Source organism: Malurus melanocephalus, unplaced genomic scaffold (assembly GCF_030028575.1).
Source record: "Malurus melanocephalus ecotype Western Australia unplaced genomic scaffold, MMel_1.1 scaffold_125, whole genome shotgun sequence".
Classification (NCBI taxonomy): domain Eukaryota; kingdom Metazoa; phylum Chordata; class Aves; order Passeriformes; family Maluridae; genus Malurus; species Malurus melanocephalus.
In genome coordinates, this window is record NW_026623357.1 from 1,620,970 (window position 1) to 1,636,240 (window position 15,271).

General features: G+C 39.8%; 1 protein-coding gene across 5 annotated transcripts in view; it reads right to left on the reverse strand.

Moving 5' to 3' along the window:
* FGGY (FGGY carbohydrate kinase domain containing) overlaps positions 1-15,271 on the reverse strand; it is a 119,310-nt gene that overhangs the window by 59,896 nt on the left and 44,143 nt on the right. For all 5 annotated transcript variants that reach the window (XM_057370418.1, XM_057370415.1, XM_057370417.1 and 2 more), the window contains 2 exons: positions 14,506-14,621; positions 2,920-3,048 (listed from right to left, as the gene is read on the reverse strand). In XM_057370418.1, the coding sequence (XP_057226401.1) occupies positions 2,920-3,048; positions 14,506-14,621 (245 nt within the window). The remainder of the gene's footprint in view (positions 1-2,919; positions 3,049-14,505; positions 14,622-15,271) is intronic.

Consider the following 15,271-nt stretch of genomic DNA (forward strand, 5'->3'; position numbering starts at 1 on the left):
ATTTCATTAACACCCTCTTGTTTAGGCCAGCACTGCAACATTCTGTTATCAAATCAGTCTGTGGGATTTGTCTTACTGGGATTGTTGTGGTTATCTTGGTATTACCAAGGTTGGAAGTCATCTAAATAATCAGAAAATCTAAAATCTTAAAGTTTTAAAAAATCCATTCTCATGTCCCTTTAACTAAACTGACTTGTAACTATGAAGTAGCACAGCTGTCATAAAGAGAGTTATGAACAAGAAAAAGCTAAAAGTACGGCTTCTATTTCATGCTTTGTTTTTCACTGCTCCAACATGATGAGTTCATGTTGGAGCAGTGAAAAATAAGAATTTTGGAGAAGGTTGACTACAAGGCAAATTCCTGTCCTAACACTATATTAGAATTTCTTGAGTTAAAAATACTGTTCACACTTTAGAGGGAAGAAATCTATTAAATGAAATAGTCAGCATATGCTGCAAATGTATTTTCATAAACAATACAAAATGGAAAAGATCTTTTTAATTGCTAAGAAAATACACATTCTGCAAAACAGGAATTATTACCCTTTTTGGAATTTTTGTCAGTGTCTTCAGTGGTTTAGAATTTTTAGAGTCTTCCTATTTGTGATTAATTAAAGTCAGCAAAAAAGTGTGGAATATTTGCTAAAWGTTATATAATTGCTGTTATAAGTCACTTTCACCTTTAGATGGAATTTTTCAGAGTTTGTGGCAGATTCAAAATGGGAGGCTGAGAACAAGGAATCTGTACACTACATTGAATAGAGGAGAGATTTTTAGGAAGGCAGGCAATGTGTACTTCTGGATCTCTTCCACAGTGACACGGTATTTTAGACACTGCACCATAAATCATCYACTTCTGTTGAAACAATGCTGATGCCTTTTAAAAAGGTGCAATGTAAACAGTATTTTTATGAGGCCAGTCCCACAAGCCTGGCGTCTCATCCTCACAGTTTTATCAATCCACTCTTTGAAAATGGCACAGTAGGTCAAAATGTAAGGCTTAACTTCTCGGCTCTCAGATCTTTGCTTTTCCATAAGAGGAATCAGAGGGACTGATTCAGGAGTCACATGTGACCTCCTCAAACACAGACACTAAATAATTCTTTATCTCTACCTTATTGTACTCAAAACTTTGAAACCTTCATAAACTCCAGGAACCTGCTCAGCCAAACCACACTTTACATCCAGCCAAAAGCAGAYCTGAACTGCATCAAAAGTTATTAACACTGAAAAGAAGATGTCCATCATGTCATTCTGCTTTAGCCTGCAGGATATTTTTTTTTATATACATTTGCACTTTTCAACTCTCCTTTTGCTGCTGTCATTTTTGCTATCCAAATCTTTTCATTTTTACTGTCCTCTCTACTAGTTTCCACATCTTTTCCAAACATTTGCTACCAGATTCAAGGAGGGTGAGTTCCACTGTAAATCCTCCTCTTGTCCCTCTTGCACTGAGCTATGGTGTGATTATCATGCAGGTTTTCCCACTGCCTTCCTGCCTTTTCCCTCTGTGATGTCCCCTTTTCTCTCTACCAACAACCTGTGGGTTGTTTTYCTCCTCCTGGCCATCATTTCAGGAGTCTGCTGGTGTCAGTGGTGCCATCTGGGAAAATGTATTAGGATTAGCAGACGGTCTCTATCAACTTTCTGAAGGATGTCAGGAGCTGTGCATTTCTCATGTCTGAGTTTCTTTACAGAAATCTGTATAGAGGAACAGATAATTGCCCTCTGTTCTTTTTAAAATTCAATTGATTGCTTTTAGCACATGAAACTTAATGGRCAAACTTTTTGTGCTCTGGATCCATAACGGTGCCAATCAAACAAGGACTCTCCACTGCCACTTTCACGTGCTCTGTGACAACTCAGTTTTGCAGCAAATTCATTCTTTCAGGTCAGATTATTACTGTATCCTTTTCCAAGAACACAGAATTGCCAGGGCACACAGTTTTAAACACATTTTTATGCACTAATTGACACGTATTTTTAAGTCAGTCACAACACACCTACAACTATGACACTGAAGCTCAGTCTTCCTTTCTGCAGACAGATCTATATCTAATCCTTCCCAGGTAGGAAGAAAAGCAATTTCCATGATTACTGAACTTCATCAGATGCAAAGTAAACGGACTGAAACATTTAAAAAGTTCCAGCTTTCTAGAAGGACAAATGAGGTTTCAACCAGCACAAAATATTTGAAACAAAACTGTAGTTTAGCATTTCAGTTAGACCTAGAAAAAACCCTCTGATAAGCAAAAAATTCCCATTAAAGAGTACTGCTTCAATAGCACTGAAAYTTCCTGACACTTTATTCTAAACCAGCAAACTAAACCCTCGCTTTCCCGCTGAAAAAGTTACACTGAATCTCTTTGTTATTGACTGTGTTTAGATAATGCCACACAGAATAGTAAGAAAATTAAGTTGTTGACCCTCATCAAATATATTTCAACAAAGATGCACCAGGGCACATCAGAATTTTGTGCTGGAAAAGAAAAAATGTGAAAGCATCAGGCCCTAAAGCTTTGATTCATGAATCACTTCTAAAACTAATAAGGAAGGCTAACTATGAACAAGCCTCAAACATGAGGCTTTTCCCTCAGAATGGTTTTTTTGAATTATTTTTCTTGCCTAGAAGTTTTAAACAACAGAAGATGCAAACTCTCAGCATGTTGGCATTCCAACACCACGGTGTTTTAGTCAGAAGTGGAATTAGCAGAAGTTACCAAACAATTTGCAAATCCAGATGAAAAGACATACAAATCCCATATCCCCTTTCTAGAAACAGATTTGCAATATTAGCAGTTATTGTGATGATTTTTTTTCATTCATTTTTTAAATGGGTGAACAAAGCACACAGTGACAAAAATGTTTTTTTGAAAATAATTCAGTCTCCAAGAAAACAGTAAATCCATGAGTGAGTACCTAGTCCTCCAGCATGTGCATCAATGAGAGATGCTGCCACTGCAATTCCTTTGGGGAGACCGAGATCTTTTGCAGCTTCTGCCGTGAGACCTTTCCCAACAGCCTCTCCAGGAGACAAAACGTGGTTTCCTGGGCAGAAACGAGACAAACCAAGCACCTGTCAATTTACTAAACAAAAAAACAAATGTGYTATTGCAAGAGCTCCCCTCCTCTCCCTCCAGTTAGGCCTGGTAGATATAAAACAAAGAAATCAAAGAACAGTGTGTGAYGAAGGATCTTTCATTATCTGTCTGCAGATTAAACACAACCGTGCCAGATCAGGCCATCCCATGGCAATTTAGAAGTTCAAAAGCATTCAAGGTCCTATCTAGCCACAGAGAAAGATTTCACCACAAGCAATTAAATTCTGCTTGGCATYTTTCCAGGAGATATGAAATGCAGAAATCCCGGGTTCTTTGGAGGTTGCTGCCTGCAGGCATTCTCTGGGCATGGAAGGAGATTCAGCTCAGTCCACTCTCACAAATRAATGCTGCACCTGTTGCACAAGGAATGCACAAAGAACTGGCCAATATTTTTTTTTTTCATTTCCACCCTTTCCAGCAGTTACTACCAGGAATAAGGTGACTATAGCAACAGAAACTCTGAAAAAGAAACTGGCTTAAGCAGCAAATTCCTCCTGTTGCAGCTGTATTTCCTCACAGACTTAAATAATCCCTTTCTGAGCCTTCTCTGGCCTTGTGCAGAATGAAGAAGACAAGGAACACAACCCTTCCCTCCCTGCYCTGTCACAGGGAGCCCAGGGGCAGGTCCTGCCAAAACACACACCCAGTTTTGTCTTAYGAAAAGAGAGTGTTTTCATAATTGAATCACAGTGATAGAGTCTGTTTTGAGCTTAGAAGAACAAATCTAGATTCTTTCAAGTACCAGAATTTTAAGGACTCCCCCAAAAGCCTCCCCTCAGCCTCCTGCGGTCATGAGAGACCAACAGGCAGTGAGAAGCTGAATCTCACACTGGAAATTGAAAACAAGTCTGTGTAGCCAAAACTCCTGTACTTGATATTTGATTTACCTTCAATACTGGGGATAGAGTAACCAACCTCACCACCTCACCACCAGATATCCACACAGAATGATATGATGACATTAAATCACCTCCTCACAGGAAAAAAAAGAGTCTGTATCTTATAATTTCTGTATTTTGTTAGTTACTGATTGTAAACTCAAAACATTGTGCTGGCTTTTTCAAGAGGTGTATCTTTTGCATTTTTCCCAATAAACTGGAGTGCAGGACGTTTCTCTTTTAGAGAATTTTGTGTTACATTTCTGTTTTTTTAACACATAGGAGAAAAATGCTGAAGCTGTCAGCTTCTCCTGACATTCAAAGACCTTTGCAGGTGGAAGGAAGTTCAAAAGAGTTCATGCAGCTAAACCCACATCTTTTTCTTCAGAATCAATTGCCYGACCTGAAAGCACAAACATGGTGTATATACAGCATGAGATAAAATTTAATCTGAAATAAAATCTCTTTCCAGGCACACCATTCCATGGCTGGCTTGTTTATATCAGTCAAACTAGTCAAACATTTTAGTGTGTAATTATTATGTAGTTATACTCCATTTTAGAGATCAGGGCTACTATCAGACAAAATCTTTTCCTACYAGCTTCTCAATTACTGTATTTCTAGTTAATGAGCACTAGAGGAGTGATTTCAGAGATAAGGATAATCCTCTCCTCTACAGCARCAGAAGAAAATGACCCTGTAATTCCTTTGGTGCTGGTTATTTATCAGAATGACCAGCAGCACTGCCACCCCCATGGACAGAAAATGTGTGCAGGACATGAAGGGATGGGCCTCTTGTCATTTGGAGAAGCAGCATAATCAGCTTGTATTTTAAACAGAATAATTCACAGTAGTCTGCCCCGGAGGTTTTAGAAGTCAAAGTGTGCCTGAACAAATATTCCTGGACTGAAAGCACTTCTCAACAGCCTGGGAAGGGAGAGCAGTCAGAAATCACCCATGGCAGAGATTGCAAAGGGGAACGTCCCAGGTCACCCAACAGCCAGGGAGTGCAGAAAAGAAAAAGGGAGAGCACAAGGAGAGGATTCTCACTCTGCCCCTCCCCTTCACCTCCCAGCTCTGACGATCAAGGAAAGCTCTGCCAGGCCCACAGGAAATGTGCCCAAGCAGCTCTGTGAAAGGGAAGGAGCAGGCTCTGCACAGGCACTTGTTCCATCACAGGAATTTGCCTCCCCACCTACACAAGCATCAGTCAGTGCAGAATGAACAGAGCCTTCACTGGAACACACGGGCAGAGACCTGGGAAGGGAATTATCATTCCCATGGTTTCCTCTTCATCAGAAAACTAGARAACTCAGCTAAGATCAGCATGCTTAGAATCCCTGAGTGTAAAGCTATTAAATGATAAAAAAACACAATAAGGAGACACAACTGAACGGGAAGGGTTTGAAACAGATTGTATTCCAGCAAATCCTTACTTGAGCAAAACACAGCAGCTTTAGAAACCCAGGGGCAGCTTCTCTAAACATAAAGGTATTCTAGGGCTACACAGCAGCAATTCAGCAGCAGGTGCTGCCACCCTTAAATCCAACCTGTCAGGGGGAGGAAGGGAAGGGAGAGTTGYCTGCACACAGGCGGGCAGTGAGAACAGGACAGGCACTGCATAAAGGAGGCAGTGAAAGGCCTGAGACTCCTCCAGACTCCTGCCAAAGTAAATRTATCGAGTCTTTTGTTTACAGTAGTCTCCTGTGCAAGTCATTTACCTTTGCTATAATGACTTCCAAAATTAGACCTAACCAAACAAACCCATAATGGCTGAAGCTGGAGGACTTTCTGTTTCACATTGGAGCAGCTGTTTCACTAATGCAGTGTCTTAATCCAMAACCTTTCATTCGGGACGAGACAGGCTATTTCCAGCTATTTTTTTCCCCTATAAAGCAGCGAGTTTACAAAAGGAAAAATCTGTCTGAATCTCTTCCTCCTCTTTTATCCTTCTTGAAGACTGATGTTAGAGTTTGCTGTGATCAAATTTTGTTTAAAGAATTTGTGTGGTACCAAAGACCCTCTACCTTTTTTAGGTGCTTCCCACAGGAACAAGCTATTTACCAAACACAACCCACGAGGCAGACAATGCATCTTCAGTCAACTTCAGTGATCCAAATTCACTATATTTGYTTACTAATATCTAACAGAATGAGGTACTTTAAGATGTAGCCCCTTTTCAAACAACAAAGCCGAGTTCAGCCGTGGCTCAGCTGATTCCAGCACAGCTTTTCATCTCTCATGCAGAACGGGGCTGTATTTCATATATTTGGCTGCATAAAAATATAAAAGAGAGACAATCCAAACGAGATGCCCCTTCACTAAGACCCAAACAAACCTGAATTTGGATATATCAATCCCTTGCCGAAATCCCAGCAGCCTCASAAAGAAATGTAACCCAAGGGTAAATCCCATCCCCATTTCATAGCCCCACCCAAACAGAACAATTAAACTGCTTTTGGATTTAAAAGACAATACAGAAAACAGATATCCTGTTAAATAAATGATAGAGAACATGCACTGAAAAAGTTATCTAGTTAAACAAAACAGTGCTGATTAGGCATCAAAAGAAATATGACCTTAGTAAAAAAAAAAGCACTGTCCATCCAAATGTAATAAAAAAYGTAAGGGATTTTCCCCCTTCATGTTTGTTACAAAGCATGCAGACTATCTCCATTTTTTGTGTTTTGTAATAATTCTTGCAATGCCTGAAGTCTAGGATATGCAAGGAATCTCAATAAATAATATACATYGTCCCAACCCTGTCTCACACATAGTATATTATCAAATATCCCTCTCAGTTACAGACAATAGTCACATTTAACTGAGATGTGTAAGGCTGATTTTTCTACAATTTTTACCCCAGCTGAGTAGTCAAAATAGCACTAAGATCAGAAGGAAGTAGAATAATGATGCTGACTGTAAAATTATAATGCTAATTGTTTCTTAAGACTGAATGCATGGTGGTTAAGAGATGTTAGAAACAGTGAGATCTGGGGCTTTTTTAACCTCCAAATGACCTCCATAAAACTTCCTGCTCGGCAGTTAAAGACTTCAGAATTTTCATTGAGGAAAACCAAAACAAATTGTGATATTATACGGCAGCTCACTTAAAAGTGAGGAAAATGGTTCAACAAAATCACTTTGGCTTTCTTCRGTTCAAAATTCATCTCTGTCTACATGAGCTGCCACAGTAGCTTGAGGCAAATCTAATTTGGGACCGTTCCATCCCACTCTCCCATACAGCCTTTGGCTGAACTACATCTCAACTACCTAATGTGTAAATATTTCAGGCAGACATATGAGGCTGCTAAATGCTGGTAAAATCAAATCAGGCAGATCCTGGTTCATTAAGCTGAACACTAAATTGGTCAGCAAACTGTAGGTGCCTACCTCAACCAAGACTGCTTGGCCTTCTTGGACCAAGGAAAAGAGCTGCTCCATGTAGAAATGATAAGCCTTCCTGGTGAAAGGTCAAAAGGAAAAAAAGAAAATTCTGCATCATTGGATCAACAGGCACGTTATGATGGGTGTGACTGAGTTTTCTTTGTCAGATTGCAGTGAAACCGTGCAGAATGAACACATCCTGCCATGTGTGGCTCAGTACTCACTGCTGACCTACAGCTGGGTATAAAACACAAATWTCTGATGTCTTACTAAAGGTATAAAATGCAATTCTTGATGTATTACTAAAGGGAATTTGCATTTATATCCAAATTCAGCTACCTGAGCTCAAGTTTTTGCCTGCGTAAAATCATTTTAAGAGGCTGATAATTGACATTTATGGCACTTTACAGCACAATATTCCTCAGAAGGTATCTAGATACAAAGATCATCAGTGGCAGGACTATTGCTCTGCTTTCAGAGTTGTTCTGGTCTGGTACAGTACTTCACTAAGACTGTAAAGACAATTTAGCTTGTATTAATCATGGATTATTACTTAACAGATTTTTTTTTTTACTGGATGTTTTTAAACAACTCACATGATAACAACTCCTCTTCAAATAAATTACCCCTTTTTCAGAACTGGAAGAAATGTGAGACCAAAAATAATACCAGTTACTGAAAGGATGCTTTTGAATCTTTCAGCCAAGCCTATTCCTCACCATGTTCACACAACATCCAGTTCTAACATCCACATTGAGAAGATTCTGATGMACTGTGAAGGGTTCAGAAACGAAAACAATTACAAGGATTGAGATGCATGACAGTTCACCTAAGAGATTTGGGGGAAAACTTCATGCAGCTCAGTGTTTTCCTTGATCAGAGGAAATTTCAGTCTGTGCAGGTCAAGCGTGTCCCTATGGTCTACCAGGCAGCAGCAGGAAGTTAAATCAGATGAAAAATCAAGTGTGTTCTTTAATTAATTCATTAATTTTGAGACATGACAGCAACTAACAATCAACAACCTTTAAGTCTGAAGTGGGCCCTCCATCACAGGAAATTATAAAATCAAGATTGGTTCTAAGATAYACTTTAAACTACTTACACATCAGTTTTAAGGAGTCCAACAGCCTCTGACTTGAAGGAAGTCGGCAAATTGTTTGAAATAGTCCTTCTGGTTTTGTGAATCCTGACTCATAAAGCAGACAGCACTGTTTTAAAAGTTAGCTCAGCATGAGGCTGAAGCCAAAAAAAAAGATGATGAATAACAAATTGAGACCAGAGAGAGGAGGAATCAGGTAAAAAGAAGGAATGACCCAGAACTATTCTGAGAAATGTCTTCTTTTTTARAATAGTATGAAAAATAAGAGGATAAAATCTCAGAAATTTAAATATTGAACAATCACAACAGGCCCAAGTCTACTCRAGGTTTCCATGACATTTAGAACCAGAAATTCAAAGAAAAAGCTCCTGGTTTTTCTACTAGAAAGTTCTGAAGTCTCCAGTGTTGCCAGAGTAGAAGCAAATGTGATTCCCCAGGCAGGCAGAGTGTGAGACCAGAACTCTCAGAGTGGACAGTGGAGTATTTCTTTATTACTATTTTTTAAACTTTTACAAGAGCTGTCTAAGCTGTGAGKGATGGAAGGACAGCACCCAGTACTCCTCATTTCTTGCAGCAGAGAGGAGGAGAAGTGGACAGGAATCAGCTGCCAGCAGGACTCAGGCTGGTGATAAGCAAGGGTGAATGATGGTTCCTTTCCTTGCAGTGGAAGAGGAATGGAAAATATCACCCAGAAAACATCCAGGAGAAACCTGAGCCACCTGAGTTCAGCCTGTTAAAGAACAGTTATTGGAAAGAGGAAGGATTGGGGTGGTGGGGGAAGGTGTTTGTCCATATCTGATGGGAGGGAGGGAGTAAAGACAAGGGAGCCCTTCTCAGTGGCTCACTGTGACATTACAAGTGTGACAAGCACAAACTGAAATAACAGGAAACCCCATTTAAACCAAATAAAAAAAAATGGTTTTATTGGAGAAAAGTGGTCAAGACACWGGAACAGGTTGCTCAGGAAAATATTGAAATCTACACCTTGGAAAATACTTAAAACTCAACCAGACACAACCCTGAACAACCTTCTGTAGGTGAACCTGCTCTGATCATTTCAAGATGGGGCTTCTAATCCCAGTGATTCCTGTGATTCAGTGATCTCAAGATACAAAAAGTGTAAAATAAAACAAAAAATCATAAGTGTGTAGCTTTTCTGAGGAAAAGCCCAACTTCTTCCTGCTGAATCATATATTACAAAATAATGCCTCGAGCCCTCAGGAAGGAGACACCCGAAAACCTCTTTGCACTGTGCCAGTTTCAGCTCCTTTACAGTTRCTACAGCTCTTGGACAGGCTCAAATGACAGGAAGCCAGAAAAATGTTAGCATATTTGGAACCCTATTCATTGTAAATTCCATGGATTTTGACAGCATGTAAGTGTAAAAATCCTCTGATTCATCCTTTTAATTTTGTTTGAAATTGCAATGTGTTGTGATTTATTKGGGCTAGCAAAAGACCAGGGAAAGACAGATAAAAGCATCCCATACTTAAGAGAATCCCTTATTATTCTCTACCATTTGCAAAGTACAGTGTTTCAAGCTTGTTGCTGCAATCCAGCTCTATGAAGAACTGGCAGCTACAAGCTGCTCTGAAAAAAAAAAATAAAATCATCATCCCTTGCTCTCAGCCTTCAAGGAAATCCCTCATATGCTCCAGAGCATCCGGCATCAAAGGCCTTGGAAGAGAGAGAAAAGTGGCAGAARGAATGGATTGATCATTGCCCCTCTACAGAAACTACAAAATCTATAAGAATCTATTCTGCAGTACCCACAACGCTCTCTCACACAAAACCACCATCTTSAACCCAAAAAAGACCTGGTATGAAATATGACCATTCAATCAAAAAATCATTATTTGGTCCCTTAAGTAGGCCCTGAAGTAGAAGGCTGTGGTGAAAATTTATCAGGCATTTCCCTCCAAATGGAATATACGCTCCAGCATCCTTCGAGCTCTGTAGTACATGAAATTTTAACGGAATTGTTAATGTCTTTCTAGGTTTTATAATACCACAAAGAGATACTCATCATGTGCTCTCACCACAGCAGATAAATGCTAATGCCTGGAGTACACAACACTTTCACAGTGGTTTGAATACGAATCATYTTCCACTCTCTTGGTGAGCAAATTAATGGRATCAATAAATTTTTCAGCATCTCCAGGTAAGACTCTTCAMCTTCACAAGCCTGAKCAGTAAATTCATGATGTASAGAAGTGACCACAAACAACTTATTATGTGGATTCCCTGAAAGGTTAGTCTGCTCTGAGAAACAGAAAATGTCAAAGGCCTGGGAGTTTTCAGATGTGAACCCACGTCCTGATGTGGGAAAAGTTTGTGGAAGATCCTAAAGGTCAGATGTGAGGGTCTCCCTTATCAACAAGGTCATATGTTAAGTTAAACTGAAACCAAGAGGGGTGATCCCTGGAACCACAGCACTCTGATTACAGTAAAATGTATTCTTAAAGGGCAAGAAATTTTAAAAGTGATGCTTAAAAGTGTATTTTCCAGAATAAAGAAATATGAACATTAAAGAAGCTTTTCTCAGGTAATTTCCATAAATAGGTCCAGCAGTATGAAAGTTAAAGCTACTTCCAAAAAGAAAAAATCTGTTTGTAACTGTTCATTTATGGTTCCCTCTGACTGGAAATAGTAATGATTTCACTAGAGATAAAAAAAAAGAAACAAACCYAGCTTTTCTGCATATTTTAAACTGGTAACTGTATTAATTTTTGTTACAGTAAGAAAATTTTGCTAATTTTATCTTGTGACATTTTGCTTTGGTTAAAAGAARTGATGATTCAGAGCCTGCTAATCTTTCAGCAGAGATAAATGAGAAAAAAGCCATTATCTCTCTTTACAAGGAGAACATGCAGGCACTRAAATACATCCTTGTCTTTGAGCTAAACAAACCTTGCGCAGACAGACACGGGCTTAGAGAAGCTCGAGGACAGGAGAGAAAATTCCACCAGAATTACTTCAGCCCTGTCAGGTTTTTGGTTTTGTTTTCATTTTAGGAGGAGGTTTTGAGCATGTACAACCTCCCTTTGACCTCCTCCTACCCGGGTTATCTGACAGGCTCGAGCTCCTTAATCTGCAGGGCAGCTCAGTGTCCTGCTTGCCATCCTTCCCTGTCAGTGTGGCAGGCTCTGATGTGCCTCCTGTCCAAGGAGGGCTTTCCCCTAAGAGGATGCATTTCCAGCAGCTGAGGCCTTTCCCCTGTGAGCAGCACCCTGAAGCAATGTTATTTATAAAGTTWGAGCTGAGTTGGTGCAAGGTGTGCTCCTGTGGTGTTTTTAGGTCCTGGCAGGGATGGTGCCTCACCATCAATGCTGACACTGTGGGATGTGTAGGAAGGAATCTCCCACTAAAACCAAGACCATTCCAGCWGCAGTTTGCTCAGTGGCTGAGTCTCACCTTCCTGGTTATTCTGAGGAAAGTTGAGCTGACCCAGAGTGCTCCTCCCAAGTCCAACAACACTGAACACTCAGACATGGGTTCACATCTGAAACTCCCAGGCCTTTGACATTTTCTGTTTCTCAGAGCAGACTAACCTTTCAGGGAATCCACATAATAAGTCGTTTGTGGTCACTTCTCTACATCATGAATTTACTGCTCAGGCTTGTGAAGGTGAAGAGTCTTTTCAGTATCCTGGAGATACTGAAAAAATTATTGATCCCATTAATTTGCTCACCAAGAGAGTGGAAAATGACTTGTATTCACTGAACACAAGCGAATCCCCCAATTTTGATTGGAACAATGTCACCATTCCCATTTCCCCAGCTTCAGGGACACTGATAGGATTCAAGGGGGCATAAAGCAAAACACTTCTCCAGGACACAACACCATGGAGCAGCTCCTGGACAGGGTGAAGTGCTTTGGTTTTTGTCTCCTTTTGAAGCTGCACCCTTCCAAGAGACTCCCAGAGGTGCAGGGCATGAGAGAAACCCAAAGGAATGGAGTGGAGGCTATCTGGGTTCCAGTCTGGTGCCAAGAGCTCCTGATTCTCTCCTCAGAGATAAATGAAGGACTCTGCTGCTTTTTTTTGATGTTATCACACTGCTAAGTATACTAAATGCAACACCTTCCTTTTTTAAAAAAGGCAAGGTTAAACAAATGGTCAGGGAAAGAGGCTCATACTCTCCCTAAGGCCAGGTTTCAGCATTRTTATGCAAATAGGAACTGTCTTATGCTTTGGATACACCTGAGGAGATCRGCCCCAGAATCTGAAAATAGAAGGACTTCTCAAGGTGAGCACAAGCCACAAGCTCTGCTCTAAGGTTTGGTGCAGTTCTGGAGGTCAGACTGTGCTTCTCCAGCTCCAGCCAAGACCCATCCAGGGATCTTGAAAATGAACCACAACTCTCCATGGAACTAGACACTTTCACCAGTAACTCACAAAAACACTTTTGCCTTGAAAGAAACGTATCAACAGAAGATAACTCACTGATTTATTTTGTGAACGTTGTGTTTTAACAAACATGGAAGCCTGATACTGGGAATTGATGATTTYTCTCTTACTGAATGTTGAGCCATATATAGAGCAGTGCTACGAGGCTCCCATCACAGCAAAAGGCCCTTTTTATTAATGACTACTTTATCATTTAAAACATGCATGTTGTTACTTAAAATGGCAAATTGCTTTGCACTGTCCTTGAAGTGCATTGCATAAATATTGTATTAAAGCCTTAGCTTACACTTCATAAATAATTTATTTTTAAAATACCCTTCCATGAGACCACCAGCTGGCAAGATGTTCAATTTTCTGGTAAAAACATATATTTATTGCAAGTCTTATTTTAACTTGTTGAAGATTTGCTAAAAGCCACATATGACAGATGTTGTAAGAGCTGTATTCAACCCAAAACCTCAGGAAGCTGAAAACTTCATTCTCCTGGTAGGTTTTGTACCTCTGCATAAGCGGTTTCATTTTCAGGGGAAAAGCTGAAATCTATTCAAGAAAGCTTTGAAGCACTATTTTCTCATAACCTGAAAATGATTGATAGCAGATTATATGATGATCAGAAAAGTTTATAGATWTCATTACATTTCTTTTCACTACAATCCTTCCTCCACCATTTCCATTTCATGTTGCTGCATTTAAACTGCTGTACAAACTTGTTCAAAGTGCTCGACATTAACAAAAAAAAAAAATCAAAGGAAATTTCAGATAATTAACTTTGATGAATGAGCATATTTTAATTCATGTCTGGTAATATTCTTGTTAATGACATGTCTGCTTAGGACATCCATTAAAAGTCCATTAACTTAACAGGGAAAGTCTAATAAAGTTATCCTGGAAATTTTCGGGTATATTAATGTTATGGACTTTTAATGAATATCTGCTGTAGGAACTGCTATTAGCAAGGCCACTATTCTAATTAAACTTGGGCTCTGAGAGTGAAAAAAATGTATAAAGATAACAACAAGCAGAAGTACCACTTTTTTAGAAAATGACTACAAGGGAGATGGGTATAGGTCACAAATTATGCTATCAGTAACAGCTATAAATTGCTATATTGTAGCTTTTTTTTTGTAGCCTGCCATTCAATATACCCATATCAGGTGTGTTCTTCATGTCATCAATTGCTGGAGCTCCTTTATGCTCCTCTATTGTTAAGAGTGAACAGTACAGAAAGGCCTTCCAGGCCTTTTTGAAGGATAGGAGATAAAAAATTTAAACAACAGTTTCTCACAACAATGCAAAGTAAAAAATGCACTTAGGAAGGTSGTTCCCTATGGGCATCCAGCCATCTTAGCAACCCACCTGAAGCTGCTGACACTCACCATAATGCAGCAAAATATCATTTTGTGTGGATATATGTTTTATGCACAGAATCAGAGAATGGTTTGGGTTGGATAGGACCTTAAAGCTCCTCTCATTGCAAGCCCCTGCCATGGGCACGAACACATTCCACTAGACCAGGTTGCCCAAAGCCCTATTTCTATTTCTATTTCTATATACTTATATTTTTTATGTAGACACATAAAGCTCTTTATTAATAGGAATATATATGTATWTTAAAAACCAACCCTGATATACCTATTTTTTCATACTTATCCTTCACCAAATCTTCCAAACCAATCATTTTCCAGAAACTGTCATCCCAACCTCTATCTGACGTGTACGTCCACTTGCACACRACCGTACAGAGGGACCTAGAAAAGAGACAATAAAGGCACAGTCAGGCAAATGAACACATTTGGGTTTAAACTTGTGACTAGGAACAAGTTCCTGCAAAAGGATCTCTTCTTCACTGGTCAAAAACCCCAGCAGAAYGCTCACATTAAAAAAAATCTGGTTACTGTTTGGAGCGCACATCTTGAGGACCTTAAAAGGACCTTGTGTTTAAGATTCTTCTCTGCTGAAACAACTCCTGGTCTGGCCACTTCACTGCATAAATCAGTCAAATAACAGGCTGTGCATGTGCCTGGAGGAGAGCAGARCAGGAACACAACAGCTCTCGAGCAGGCAGCTCCAAGCACTGCTTTTCACTGTGTTTTTACACACAGTTTGTCCTTAGGAAAACTTCACACTACTTCTGTTACAACTGCATTACAATTTCCAGGAGATCTGGACGCACTGGTAATGGGGTCAGGTGCTCAAGTCTCATTCCTGGGAAGCTGGTGTTAAACTCTGCTGTGCCAGGATGACACCATGGGGCCAAGCCAGGAACAAATATGCACAGAGGGCAAGAACACCTGCAGGAAAGTCTGTCATAACACATAGAATGGCTTTTATCAATAKCCCCAATCCTATTCCTCCCCAAATATGAACAATGTTCCTGAAGATTTAGTATTATATAGCC